The sequence below is a fragment of the Podarcis raffonei genome, chromosome 18, assembly GCF_027172205.1.
Source record: "Podarcis raffonei isolate rPodRaf1 chromosome 18, rPodRaf1.pri, whole genome shotgun sequence".
Taxonomy (NCBI): Eukaryota; Metazoa; Chordata; class Lepidosauria; order Squamata; family Lacertidae; genus Podarcis; species Podarcis raffonei.
Genome location: NC_070619.1, coordinates 10,230,058 through 10,244,782, shown reverse-complemented (window position 1 = coordinate 10,244,782; position 14,725 = coordinate 10,230,058). Strand labels below are relative to the sequence as shown.

The 14,725-nt window shown below is 50.1% G+C and overlaps 1 protein-coding gene across 8 annotated transcripts in view; it reads right to left on the bottom strand.

Annotated features, from left to right (window-relative positions):
- Positions 1-3,850: 3,850 nt before the first annotated feature.
- Positions 3,851-14,725, bottom strand: part of PIP5K1C (phosphatidylinositol-4-phosphate 5-kinase type 1 gamma) — a 43,990-nt gene continuing 33,115 nt past the window's right edge. The window contains exons 14-19 of one of the 8 annotated variants that reach the window (XM_053372304.1): positions 13,797-13,829; positions 12,737-12,851; positions 10,901-11,029; positions 6,966-7,040; positions 5,375-5,461; positions 3,851-3,943 (exon numbers count right to left, since the gene is read on the bottom strand). In XM_053372304.1, the coding sequence (XP_053228279.1) occupies positions 3,941-3,943; positions 5,375-5,461; positions 6,966-7,040; positions 10,901-11,029; positions 12,737-12,851; positions 13,797-13,829 (442 nt within the window). In that variant the 3' untranslated portion in view covers positions 3,851-3,940. Of the gene's footprint in view, positions 3,944-5,374; positions 5,462-6,965; positions 7,041-9,724; positions 9,776-10,900; positions 11,034-12,736; positions 12,852-13,796; positions 13,830-14,725 lie in introns of those variants that run through there. The other 7 variants (XM_053372305.1, XM_053372306.1, XM_053372307.1 and 4 more) reach the window with 7 other exon arrangements.

The window sequence follows — 14,725 nt, the reverse complement described above, 5'->3', positions numbered from 1 at the left end:
GTGAATTTGCCGTACAGCACTGCTGAGGGCATTGTCTCAAAGCGGGCTCTAGAGAAAGCCCATCTATAAGCTTCGTTAGTGATGTTAGTTAAGTAAGGGGCAGCTGCAAAATTAGGCCAAGCTTTTAAACATCTATATGTCTCCGGGAGTAGGGCGTCTTCTTGTTGTAATTCGACATCGTAAAGTCTCTGAGTGATAATTGCTTTTGCCTTGTTCAAAGTTCCAATAAAAAGGTTTTCAGGGTTTAGGCCAATTTGTTTTCTCTCTCGTTTCTTTTTTTTGAGTGTGGAAACCTCCGGGGAAGCAATTTATAAACGAAACAAGCGATTATGTAAGAACGCTCAGCTCCATCGCAGCCAAACGGAGGGAAGGAAAAAGAGAGGCAAAAGACACACACAACCCAACAAAGGAGTGCTTTTATCATTCTATTTTATTAGATATTTCCAAAAATAAAGGGGGAGGGGGGATGGAATGCCAGAAGGCAGCGACGGACGACATTGCATACAAGAATTCCACCTTGTCTCCGTACGGTTCTACGCCTGGATACAGAAATCTGGTTTGGTGTTGCCTCTTTCCAAAAGAACGGAGGGCAGGAAGGAGGAGGAGGAAGCACAATGGGATTGTCCACTTACTATATCAGGAAAGAGAACTTTTTCTTTTTTAAAAAAAAACGCCAAAACACCGAAATTCTCCTTAAATAAAGCGTTTTAATAATAAATTACAACAGTTAAAAACGAACGGCGCGGGGGGGCCCCACACCCGACAGGAGCTGAAATAATAATAATAATAAAAATAATAAAATACGCTTCGACGCCCCAAGCCTTTGGGCTGAACGGGGAAAGAGGTACGTCCCTGAAGGGATCGATGGGCATGGCCGGGTCGCGAGAGACCCTCCCAGCCAAGGAAGAAATGGGGAGATATGGGGAGGTGGAATAAATGCTCCCCCCCGAGGAAAGAACCTGATGTAACAGTAGGAAAGGCTGTCCTGTTTTGTAGGATGAGGTTACATTCCTCCCCTTTTTAAAAAAAAAACAGGATTTTGCTTCCCTACCCCCAATACAAGAAGTTTTGCATCTTCCACATGGGAGCCACATGGTCTATAGAAAGGATGGAGGATGAATTCATCACACACTTCGGAAAAAAAAACCCCCACAGCTTATTTACAAAGGGCGGAGGGGTAGGAGATAAATCTTTCTTTAAAAATCAAGAGAGAGAGAGGAATTTTTTTCTGTTGGGATGCATTCGTAGATATACGCATATATATATATATATATATCGAGAGAGAAAGGAAACCGCCTCTGGTTTTACAGCAAAACTACAATGGTTCATCGTCAAGACAGCGATTTACACTTCTGGGAGGGGGCGGGCGGGGAGAAATCCCAAACAGAAGAGGTGATATGTGACCATCGACCTAGAGCACGCCCTGCAGGATTTCTGCCCCCCTTCCCCAAAATCCTGCGCGCCCCCTTCTGTACAAAGCGCGTCAAAACGGGGGTGAGCGCTCAAGTTCCAAAAACACGTTGCAAAACGAAATAAAACCGGGAGAGATATAAATATATATATATTTATAATGTACATAGAGACACGCACACCCCACGGGTCTAATGTAGACTTCTAAGAAAAGATGTCCGATGTCGCTCCCTGCTGGCCAACAGCACCAATTTTGTCTTTCCTGCTGAAATGGGTGGGAAGGAGTAGCTCCCCGCTCTGAAAGGGTGGGCTTAGCTGTTTTGGGGTGGCGGGGAAATTTAAAAGGGTGGTGGCGAACACAGCACAAGCAGGCGTCAGGAAATGGCAGCCGGGACAGACTCGGCCAACCGGGCGCCCCCAGGCAGCTCGGACTACAGCTCCTATCGCCCGCGACGTGGGGCAGGGCTCCAAGCTGGCGAGAGCTTCCACGGAGAGGTTTTTGAAGGCGGATTGTCAAGATGGAGACGGGAGGAAAGAGTGAGCAGGAAAGGCGGGCGAAGGAATCAAGTCCGCTCACCAGGAGTAACGCCAAAGGTTCACAGAGCTTTGCAACCGGCTCTCAGACACCCTAAATATGTTCCTGTCGTTGAACTGCAAAGCCAAACGACTCTAGAAGTTGGTGGCAGGTTTCTTTGACAAGGAAGGAGAGATCTCTCCCCTTAAGTCAAAGAAAGGATCCCTCCGATTCTGGATCTCTCGTGGAGGCAGATGGCTAGGACGCCCAGGAAGGGAAAGGAGAGCTTTTCTGTGTTTCAAAGGCAGATTTGAGGCTCTGCCACGGGGAGAGGCACGGCCGGGCTTTCTCTTGAAGGCTGCGCTGAGAGGGACAAGACCTTTCGCTTCTCAAGGGCTATTTAAGGAAACTGCTTCCCCAAGAGGACATTTGTCTGTGCAAACAAAACAGACGGCGAGCGAGCGAGCGTACGCACAGGCAAGCTAACGCAGCTTCGGCTGTGGAAATATCTCGCCTTCGCCGTCTTTTCAGCGACGTGCCTGGGGGAGCCTTTGAAAAACCTCCAAGAAGCTTTGAACTGCAACTCCCGCCAGCTGGCTGGCCGGGGGGCTGATGGCAGCCGCAGCCCAAAATGTCAGGAGGGCTGGATTTGTAACACTGCCTGCCGTTCCGGCACGCGGCAGGCCTCCTCTCAAAGGAACCGCGATTCGTGCTACCTGGGTCTCGGTTGCGAAGAGCAGCGTACGAGACGCTCAAACCGGTTCTGTCCCAAAGACCAGGTGGGCGGAAACTGTTAGGATGGAGAATTTTTAAAGAGAAAAAAAGCGCCTGCCTCGCTTGCAAAGCCTCGCCAGACAGCTCTTCCCTCTGCCTGTTGCATCCTGCGAGGATAACCTTCTCCTGCGGGCTGAAAGGTCCTCCAAAGTCGATGCGACGTGGAGCCGTCCAAAAACGCCACCCAAAGCTTCGGTGAAAGCCAGCTGCCTTTGGCCACCGGAACAAGGGACTTGTTTCTCACACTTCTTTCAGGAACGCAGATCAACATGGCAAGAGGAAAGGAGAGGAGAGGGCCGTCTCTCAACCTCACCGCCAGGCAAGACGCCGCCTCGTCGAAATCTCTGGGCTGGGCCAGCTGTGCGCAGATGCTTCGCTTAAAAGACTCGCGCGCTGAAGAGCCCCTGCGGATTTTGGGGGAGAAGGGCCCAAAACTGACACACAAACACACACACAAAATGCTCAATGTTGAAATGAATGGCTCACGGGAGCCAAAATGACTGCTTCTGCGCCACGTCCACGGAGACAGCCTTGCCAACCCTGGCACAGCAGTATTTCTGACCACGCCGAGTTCCTTGGGGGCTCCTTGATTTCCCCACTTTCTGAGCGGAAAGCCGTTTCCCATTTCCCGGGGAATCAAGGGGGGGGGGGTTTGCGGCCACCCGGGTGACCAACCGTGCAGGTTCACAATGCCGCCCCCCTCTCCTTCGCGCCCCCAAAAGTGCAGTAAACTGTTCCTTAATAATAATTCTTTAAAAAAGAAAAAAAAGCACGACAGTGCTACAATTCTGTGCAAGGACGGAAAAAATAAATACATGATTTTAAAATAAAACAGAGAGGAAGTTCACAGTATCACATACAGACAGGTAGCTACAATATAGTGCACTTTGAGGGGGGGATATATATATGTATAAATTGGTCACTACCCAGAATTAAGGGGCCCTTACCCAGCTTGATACATGCCCCCCCCCAAGGAGGAGGAGCTGTTTACAGGTCGTTGCTCGGATGGATATAAATTCGCATCTTGAGGGGGGAGAGGAGGGAGAGAACGAGACGCGGTTGATGGAGGTTATTCTTCCTGTCTTCTCCAGGGCCGGGTCGGGATCCAGGAGGTGCGACGATGCCCCTGCTCCCCGTCCCAGCTGAGCGGCAGGCAGCAGGGCTGGGCGAGAGGGGACCCCGCGACTGGTGGCAAGAAGGACGATTCGTTTCTTGGGGTTGGTTGGGGGCTTTGCATAGAAGTTACTGCAGGAGGGGGACAAAAAAATGGAAAGAGAAAGGAGTTACTGGAAGAGCAAAACAAAACGGTTTCTGGCTGGTATTACAATGGTACCTCGGATTACATACGCTTCAGGTTACAGACTCCGCTAATCCAGAAATAGTACCTCGGGTTAAGAACTTTGCTTCAGGATGAGAACAGAAATCGTGCTCCGGCAGCGCGGCAGCAGCAGGAGGCCCCGTTAGCTAAAGTGGTGCTTCAGTTTAAGAACAGTTTCAGGTTAAGAACGGACCTCCGGAACGAATTAAGTACTTAACCCGAGGTACCACTGTACTATCCTGCAATCTATGCTCGGGGCAGGTGCGAAAAGGGGGGTTCGGAAAAAGGCATCGATGCACGGCACCAGCCCCACTTGGCCGGCTGAGACTCATGCGCCGCCTTCGTACAAATTGACACATGTATTGTGGCGTAGTAAATCCTGTAGTGACTGTGGGGACAGACGGCTGCCGGCGCATGACCCTTGTTGCTTTTAAAGCAGGGTTTTCCCAAGCTGGGGGGCTCTCCCATTGTTGTCGGACTACAACTCCCATCATCCCCGACCGCTGGACGATGGGAGTTGTAGTCCGACAACAGCGGGAGAGCCCCCCAGCTTAGGAAAACCCTGCTTTAAAGGCTGTGTTGGCCGTCGCTGCACAAAGCTCAAGGTTCTTTTCCAGAGTTTCATCGTGCTTTTCAACAACCTGCCCGCCCAAGATTGTGGAAGCTCTTGCAACTGATACAGAATGCAAGGTAAAATACCGCATTTGTAAGGTAACTCGCAGGCAGCTAGAACAGCTTAGGAATTACACCCGACTACAAAATTCTCCATTTCGTTCACTGATATAAACCGTGAAGTGGTAAACAGGTAATGGAGAAAGATTTCTGTAGTTCAAGATTCTTGGATTAATTTAAAGGTAAAGGGGACTCCTGACCGTTAGGTCCAGTCGTGGCCGACTCTGGGGTTGCGGCGCTCATCTCGCTTTACTGGCCGAGGGAGCCGGCCTACAGCTTCCGGGTCATGTGGCCAGCAGGACTGAGCCACTTCTGGCGAACCAGAGCAGCGCACGGAAACGCCGTTCACCTTCCCGCCGGAGCGGTACCTAGTTATCTACTTGCACTTTGACGTGCTTTCGAACTGCTAGGTTGGCAGGAGCTGGGACCGAGCAACGGGAGCTCACCCTGTCGCGGGGATTCGAACCGCCAACCTTCTGATCGGCAAGTCCTAGGCTCTGTGGTTTAACCCACAGTGCCACCTGTGTCCCTTATCCACAGCAATACAGGATCTACAAATGTTGGGAATAATAAGGCAAGCTTTCGGGGACATGCAACGAGTCTGCTTCATCAGGACGCGATCAGAGAAGGAGCTTTTCCCCCGTGACCCAAACGGTTATCTCATGCACACACCCCCAGCGACTTACTGTATCGCTCTCCTCGTCGGAGACAGAGTGGATCTGAGTGTTATAATGGAGCGGCGAATACACCCAGCTCCGTTCGTCTGTTGGCTGCTGCACAGCAAAGCAAGAGCAGAGGCAGGAAGGAGAGGAAAACGAAGAAAGAGAAAGAGAGAGACAGACAGATGAGAATAAGGACAGTTCGGAGCACAACTGTGTAGCAGGAAAGAGAAAGAGAGCGCGCAGAGCACAGGCCAGCCTTTTTCCAAACAAAGGGGTTGCCTTTCGGATATTTTAGGGCTGCGACTTCCCTATCCGCCCCCCCCCCTTCTGCAAAATAACACAAGAAGAATCTGGGTACAAGTTTCTGCTCTGCAAACGCCTTAACTAGGAACACAGCACAGCCGGGTTTGAGTCCTGCTGGAGGTGCAACAGCTGGGATACGGCAGAAAATTCCGGGGAGATTTAGCCGTGGAAGTATTAACTGGCCGCACGTTCCTCTATAATTTAACTATTCGATAGCTGCTCAGGGAGACCAGAACAACGAATTCCATGAGCTCACTATGAAGCCATCTATAAACTATGAATACCATCTCCTGGTATGCCCCGCAGAGGACCTTAAGGTCCATGAACAACCATAGTTTAGAGGTCCCGAGCCCTAAGGAAGTCAGACTATCCTCCACCAGGGCCAGGGCCTTTTCAGTGATGGCTCCGACCTGGTGGAATGCTCTGTCCCAGGAGACCAGGGCCCTGCAGGATTTAACCCCCTTCCGCAGGGCCTGTAAGACAGAGCTATTCCGCCTGGCCTTTAATTTGAATTCAGCCTGATCTTTTATTCCCCTTCCCTTCCCTCCTCCTCTATGAAGATCACCCGCTCTGAGACCCCACAGCTTATTCTCCCCTGGCCTCCTTGCTGGCCCAAGTAGGACCAATTCAGCCAGCTAGCCCTGGGGATTATCTAATGCTTATTTCCCCTAAGTTGATTTTTGAATTTTATTGTTATTCATGTTTTTATACTGTATTTTATGCTGCTTTTATAATGAAGTGTTTTAAATTTGTTGTTAGCCGCCCTGAGCCCGGTTTTTGAACTGGGAAGGGCGGGGTATAAATAAAAAAATATTATTATTATTATTATCCACTCCTGTCTTGCCTCGGCCTCAGTTTTCCCCATCTGCAATATGGGGAGAATACCAACCTACCTTACAGGGCGGTTGTAGAAATATTGCAACGTAACTACATAAACTGCTGTTCGTGTTAGAGAAGAAGAGGAGTTTGGATTTGATACCCCGCCTTTCACTCCCTTTAAGGAGTCTCAAAGCGGCTCACATTCTCCTTTCCCTTCCTCCCCCACAACAAACACTCTGTGAGGTGAGTGGGGCTGAGAGACTTCAGAGAAGTGTGCCTGGCCCAAGGTCACCCAGCAGCTGCATGCGGAGGAGCGGGGAAGCGAACCCGGTTCCCCAGATTACGAGTCCACCGCTCTGAACCACTACACCACACTGGCTCTCAGTGTTAGGGCCGGCTAGCTTAGCACTGCGAGCGACATTCGGCATTCTGCCACCACAGCCCCTGGGCATTTCGAAGCTGTAGCTGAGCCCCGGCAGCGGATTTCACTTACGTCCCCAGAGGAAACCGAGGCGGCTCGGAGCCTGCGCAGGCGTGGGGAGTAAATCCAGTACCTTCCGTCTGTGAACTGGGTGGGGCACGGCAGGGCAGATGATGGAAGATTTTTGGGGGGTTGGGGGGGAAATAAAGAAAGCAGGGGAGAGGAAGATGGGAAAGGATGGATGGGAGGTGGAGAAAGAAAGAAAAAAAAGATGATGTTGGAAGGGGTGAGAATGAATGATCATGAAACAGAGAGAAAAGCTGATGGAGGCAGTTTTTGTAGGGGAAGAGGAGGACTGTTGCTGGAACCCAAGCTGCATGGAAAAGGTTTTGCTGGAGCTCAGATGCATGAAGGGGGATGTTGCTGCAGCAGGAAATCACCCTCCCCAATTGCAGGAAGGCATGCAGGGATGCAACTCAGGTCAACACCCAAAAAAATAAATAAAGTTAAAGGTAAAGGGACCCCTGACCATTAGGTCCAGTCATGGCCGACTCTGGGGTTGCGGCACTCATCTCACTTTACTGGCCGAGGGAGCCGGCGTACAGCTTCCGGGTCATGTGGCCAGCAGGATGAAGCCGCTTCTGGCGAAGCAGAGCAGTGCACGGAAACGCCGTTTACCTTCCCGCCAGAGTGGTACCTATTGATCTACTTGCACTTTGACGTGCTTTCGAACTGCTAGGTGGGCAGGAGCAGGGACCGAGCAACCCGTTGCGGGGATTCGAACCGCCGACCTTCTGAGTCCTAGGCTCAGTGGTTTAACCCACAGCTCCACCCGCGTCCCGTTAAGATAGTAAAATTCACATCAAATTGGTGTTTTAGGGTTTGTTTTTAAAAGTCTGGAATGGATTAATCTGTTTTGCATTCCTTTTTATGGGAAAGCAGCGTGCCTTGGTTTTGGAACGCTTTGGTTTTGGAACGGACTTCCGGAACGGATTAAGTTTGATAACCAAGGGGCCACTGTACAGGCTCATCGAACTCCGTATCATTGGGCTCATCGAACTCCGTATCATGTACGATGGCTGGCAAGGTCTCCCCTGTGATTTGGGGCAAGTTTTCTTTCCAAATCCTACCTGGAAAGGCTGAACTGAAGAAAGGGAAGCTACATCTCCCATAGTTGCAGAACCAACGAATACAGGAGAACGTTGGGTTTGTTTTTGGGGGGTCGGGAGGAGGAATTACACACTCAAAAAAACCCCCAGGAAAGTCAGAAGCACAGCAGTCCACAAATGCCAGATGGCCAATTCCGAACAGCAAATGTTATAATGAACAAAGCAACCGAGGCAGATTGCGTTTCCACTTCACATGCGTTTCAAACCACACGGCGCAGTTGTTTGTTTTTTTAAAAAAGAGCGAAACGAAAAGCAAAACAGGAGCCGATTCCCTTCTGTAGCTGTTTGGAGAAGCTGCTTTGCAGAGCAAAGGAGAAAAGGAGGGGGGCAAGGGGGGGAGGCAGATCTGAGGCAGGATCCAGCAAGGGGCGTGTGGTGCTGCCCCCCCGGCTGAAAGGGCTGGGGCTGGAGTCACTGGGGGGCACAAGTAAGGAAAGGGGTCAAAACCCAGTCCTCTGGGGCAGGGACTGTTCAGCTAAAGCCGTCGGAGAGGGCCAGAGTCCATGTCAGTCCTACTCAGAGTAGCCCCGCTGTGGGCAGAACACTAGGCACATCCAACCCACGCATTTAGAGCATCGCTTCGAGCAGACGTGGCTTCCTGTCCCCAAAGGATCATGGGAACTGTAGTTCTGCTCAGGGTGCTGTTAGGCATAGGCAAACTCGGCCCTCCAGATGTTTCGGGACTACAACTCCCATCATCCCTAGCTAACAGGACCAGTGGCCAGGGATGATGGGAACTGTAGTCCCAAAACATCTGGAGGGCCGAGTTTGCCTATGCCTGCTGCTAGGAGAGCCCTCGTTCCCCTCGCAGGACTACAATCCCCAGAGTGGCTCGGGGGTCAACCCCTCCTCCCAGGGAATGCTGGGAATTGTAGTTCTCAGAGGGGGGTTGCTAAGAACAGTTCCCAGCAATCTTTGGGGGAAACCACAACTGTTTAAAGAGAGAAATGCATGTTGAAGATTGGTTGGATACAGCCCAGGATCTCGCCCCTTCCCCAGATGGGCTGGGGGTCAGATTGAGAGTTTATGGGGCACAGGGGCAGCTAGAGAACGATGAGCCTTCGAGGTGGGACTGTGCAGGTAGAGTGGAGTGGAACTCCTCCTGCTTCCTTCCAGGGGGTCTTCCTTTCAATGGGTCTACGAGTAGGATTAGGAACCCAAGGAGAGTGTGCTAGATCAGCCCTGTGGCCTGTCTGGTCCAGCTTCCTGCTCTCTCAGGGGCCGACCAGATGCACGTTCAAAGTTCCCTGCTTGTAGAAAGCTAGGTCATCAGCAAGATGCCAGTTTAATTACGTGCAAGGGAGTTTAACAGCCCAAATTCGTTTTAGCCACACACTGCGTGAAGGACTTTCTCTTATTGGTCCTGACTTTGGACGCTGGCGCCCGGGGAGTATCTCCCGCCTTGCTTAAAGAAAAACATGGCGTCACTTCCTGTCTTACTGAAGCCACTTCCGCCCTTAACCTTGCCACTTCCTTGGGGAAACGAGTCTCTTTTTCTACTTATTTATGGTGGGCATTGCAAAAACAAGATGCCATGGAGGGGCAGGGCTGAGGAATATCTGGTTTAAGTTCTAGCAGGTTTGGCAAAAGCGAACAGACGGGATTCGGCGTGACAATCTGCGCCCACTCCAAACACACACACACTTTAGCACCCAGACTCACTTTCTCCCTGATTCAGCCTCCCTAGACTTCATCCTCTGAACCCGATTCCGGCTGGAGAGAAAAGAAGCGAGGCCGGTTCACCGATAGCTCCTGGCAGTCATCGCCTCCTGGGTTGTCTACCCAACCCAGGGGAAATACAGCAAGCTTGCCTTACAATGGCAGCTCTCCAGGGTTCCAGGCAGCACCCCTGACTCTGAACCTGGGGCCTTCTGCGTGGGAAGATGCTATACCGTTGAGCTATGCACCGTATTTTTTGCTCCATAAGACACACCTGACCATAAGACACACCTAGTTTTTAGAGGAGGAAAACAAGAAAAAAAATATTCTGAAAGAAACAGTGGATGTATGATTTTTGTGGTTCATGCTATGGCCACAGACATGATATGTGATTTGAAGCTGAGTTTGGGGTAGCCCAATGCAAAAATCCCGAGGATCCATGCTTTGTAACCAGGTTTTTGCACCATTGTGGCCCCACAAAACAGCGGATGTGTGTGTTTTTTGTGCAGGCTATAGCCATGGACATGCAATGCGATCTGATGGTGAATTTGGGGCGACCCAATGCAAAAATCCTGAGGATCCATGTGCTTTGACCTCCCCCTTTCCAGGCAGCCTCCTTTATCGCCAGCTTCCCTTATCTCCCTCCTGATCGCTTGCCGATCAGCTGCTCAGCGGTTTCATTTCAACACCCCCTTCCCTCTTTCTAAAAAATAAAAAGCATAACCTGCTTTTTGCCCCTGGGCAATTCGGCTCCAGGGACCATGCATGACGCACAGTCATTTCCCCTTACTTTTTAGGAGGAAAAAATTGCGTCTTATGGAGCGAAAAATACGGTACTTTTATTTCGAGCGAAAGCTAACACCCTAGTCCTCATGGTTCCGAATAAAGCGCTGGCTTGAACGGGAGCACCAGGAAAGGAAACTGCTTTCTGTAGAGGTCAATATCGTACACAAACAGCTCTCTGGAGTTTTGAGCCCGGGACGTTCCCAGTCCTACCCAGAGATTTGAACCCAGGACCTTCTGTCCCCCCAAAAAACCAGATTCTGTGCCCCCGAGCCACAGCCCGGCTGGCGTTTTTATGAACTCGAGGGGGAAAGAAAAAGAGGGAGAGGAGGCACAGCGAGGCCAGTCGCTTTTCTGACCCTCGCCGTTTCCCTTCGTTTATAAAACGGAACTTACAAAATATATATCCGGGACGGGGAGCTCCTCCTCGTCCGAAGCTTGACTGGCGGGCTCGGAAGCCTGGCTGGCTGTCTCCACCTCCGCCGACGCCTTCGACAGCACCGTGGCGCAAGCCAGAGAGGTCGCCTCCCTGGAAAAGGACCAGAGGGTGTGGAAAGCACAGTCTGAGTCTGGGCTATTTGCTTGCAGGAGGAGCCCTCCCCACTGCGACTCCTTGGCCGAAACCGCAAGGCTGCACACAGTCAGAGTTTACACTGAGTTTACACCGCACAGAGTCCCTTTGCAGCCCCGTCTGGGGACTGGTTGAGGGCCATTTTTCTTGCAAAACTGAGCTTGGCCCCTTCCCCAAACCAAGTGCCTGTCCACCTGTCAACAGAGCCTGCTCAACCCTTGCTCCAGCACGGGGGCTGCAAAGGGACAACGGCTTTTTGAACACCCCCCCCGGGACGTTTTGCTTGCATTACAAAAATGTAACTCCCGCAAATAGAAAGCTTGCACATCAAAGAGAGAAGCCGCCTTTGTGTTTTTTAAACTTAGCTAGCATTAACCTCACCCCCCCAAAAAATGTAGGGGAGGTTGTCAGTTTGCATTTCTTAGTGCAGAAAGTATTGATCTGATGTGTAGAGATCTTTCCTTTTCCAATTAATTCAAGAAGGTTCTGGAAGCCTCTTTTGTGTGAAAGCAACAAGCAGAAGGTTCGTGATGTTTGGGTTATACCTTCAGAGAAGCTGAGTATAACCGACTTAATCTGGTTCTGTTATCTTTTTCTGTCAAGGTCATGCAAAGTAAGGCCAGAAGAAGACTGGATTTTACTATTTCTATCTCTTTTCCTTCTGGTGTGGTGTTCTGCATATAGTGTTAAGGTTTAGACTTATTATGAGTTATTGTAAGTTTAAGTTAAATCTGTTGCAACTGGATTTCTTATGGACAGCGCCAATCCTGAATACACTGGATTTGTGACCATTATGTTCATTTGCTTTCAGTAGCAGTAAAGCCCTGCTGGTTGAAATATTAATTGCCTCTGGTCTGAATTTTTGGGGAATCCTGCAACGTCTTTTAAGTTTCTATTCTGCTAGAGACTCTCCTCCCTGGAAGAGAGGGGTGTGGTTGTGGGCGGGAGCCCGAGCTCCGCCCCTGGCCGGGGGCGTTAGCCCCCGCCCCTCCTCACCTGGCTGGCGCCCACGCCCACCAGAGGCAGCCAACCAGGTGTCTCCGGGGGGCGTGTTTAGCAGCTTAATGCTGCGGCTCCAGCTCCGCCTCCTCCTCAGTCGTCGTCGTCCTGCAGCGAGTCATCAGCTAGGAGAGTCATCACAGAGAAGAGCCATGAGGTTTGGAGTCGGGGGGGGGGGGGGTCTGGTTCCTTGCTTGCCTTTTAACTTTAAGAGGCTTGCGTGCGCTCATTGCTTTACTGCTTTGAAAAACCCAGGCATCCAGGTTTGCCTTGCTGTGTTCTCTTTTCCGTGTAAAAACCTACATTTAACCTTCTATTCCCCCCCACTCCGGGTGCTTGATTTGTTTGTGCCCAGCACGTGCCCCCACCGAGCTATTTTGCTAGCTATACGTTGGAATCTGCTTGGGATCGACACTGAGTAGAATTCCATTACAGAAGACCATCAAACAGAAACAGAACCCTCTCCCTGTGGTCTGTTTAGGTTTTCCAGACCCTTTGCCACCCTGGAAGCAATTTGGTTTGGCCAGCGCCCTCCTGACCCTTTCAACAGGGAAACGCCAAGGAATTGGGACATGAGACGCTTCCTGCATGCAGGGCAGGTCCTCTGCGCCCCCCCCCCCAATGTGCCTGGAAAGCTTTCGCATGCGTCCCAGCGCAGCAACTTGCCCTGACCCTGCGGCAGCCATGTCTGGGACCACGATCTCGACTTCACACTTGGGCTTGAGTTCCACCGTGATTTGCTGGAGGTCATCTTCTGCCCGGAGCTGTTCGCGAGACCTGCGGGTTTGGGAGGAAAGGAAATTATTATTATTATTGTTGTTGTTGTTATTCATTTCTATACTACTTTATACTTTTAAGAAAAACCTTAAAGCAGTTTACAGCATATTAAAACATCAATAAAATAATCCAAAAACAAAGTCAAAATATAAAACGTACAAAGCAACGTAATTAACAGGAAACTAAAATACTATCTTAAAAGATTACAAAATAAAACAGTACAAAGGTCAACTACAGAATACATATTTAACACAAACGAAGCTAACAATCCCCCCCCCAACTTAAACCTTTCAAAAGAAATCATTACTAAGTGAAGTCAAATATAAAATGCACATATAGGTAAAGGTAAAGGGACCCCTGACCATTGGGTCCAGTCGTGGCCGACTCTGGGGTTGCAGCGCTCATCTCGCTTTACTGGCCGAGGGAGCCGGTGTACAGCTTCCGGGTCATGTGGCCAGCAGGACTAAGCCGCTTCTGGCAAACCAGAGCAACGCACGGAAACGCCGTTTACCTTCCCGCCGGAGCGGTACCTATTTATCTACTTGTACTGGCGTGCTTTCGACCTGCTAGGTGGGCAGGAGCAGGGACCGAGCAACGGGAGCTCACCCCGTCATTGCGGGGATTCGAATCGCCGACCTTCTGATCAGCAAGTCCTAGGCTCTGTGGTTTAACCCACAGCGCCACCCATGTCCCTTAAAATGCACATATAAAACAGCATAAGTAATGAGAGAATGAAATATTATCATAAGCATGACACAACTGAGATGGTGACTGGCTCCAAGGTCACCCAGTGAATTCCCTGGCTGAGTGGGGATTCAAATCCTGGTGCCCCAGGTCACTGGCTCCAATTTATTAGGCACGTATTAGGGCACTGAAATCTACAGATGGCTGTGATGATCTACTCCTGGGAGACACAAACAGTTAGAGGAGAAGCACTTGACTCACCTCCCATCATGTCCCGAGGACTGCGTACGCCGCCTGCGAAGGAACAAGCAGGGCGTGAAAAAGCTAAAACTTTCAGCGTTGAATATTCTTTTGATCTATATACCTGTTGCACGGAAGTGAACAATAGGACGACAATGGACTCTATGCGCCCAAATGGCGGCCAAGAGACCGATGTTGATGAATTGGAAAAATTTAATTGGACAATGTCTGGCATCAGGACGAAGCAGGCGATTAACACCTACATAAAGCAATACCTTGGAAGCCTAACAGAAGCCGTTCTGGAAATCCCTTCGACTTCCAAAACATTTCGGAAGCCGCGTCGGACATTTGGGTTCCAAAAGAACGTTCACAAACCGGAACACTTGCTTCCGGGGTCTGTGGCGTTCGGGAGCCAAAATGTTTCAGTGCCAAGACGTTTGGCTTCCAAGGCACGACTGTATGCGTTAGGGTAATAACATTGTATATATTTATATAAGAATGTACAGGAGTATATTACAATGCATTCCTGCATATTGTTTCTTTCTACATATTTTTGTTCTTTTCTCATTTTCCTTTCCTTTTCCTTTATTTCTTTAAATTCTTTCAATAACATTAACACTGAAACGGCGGCAAGCGTTGTTACACAACAGATGAAACATGTACGAACGGTTTTTCCAATTTCTTCTTCTTTCTTTATGCTTCTGCTGCCTTCTTATTTTTATTCAGTGGCCCCCAATTGCACCCAAGGCTCCTACCGCCCCCCGGATCGCTCCTGAGCCCCTCAGAGAGCGATATCGCCCACTTTCAGAAATATGGCACTAGTTAATCATAAGGGTCCCTTCCAATTTTTTACTTCTATGCAGACATATTTATTTACTTAATAATAGTAATTTATTATTTAATAGCCCGCCCATCTGACTGGGTTTCCCCAGCCACTATGGGCGGCTCCC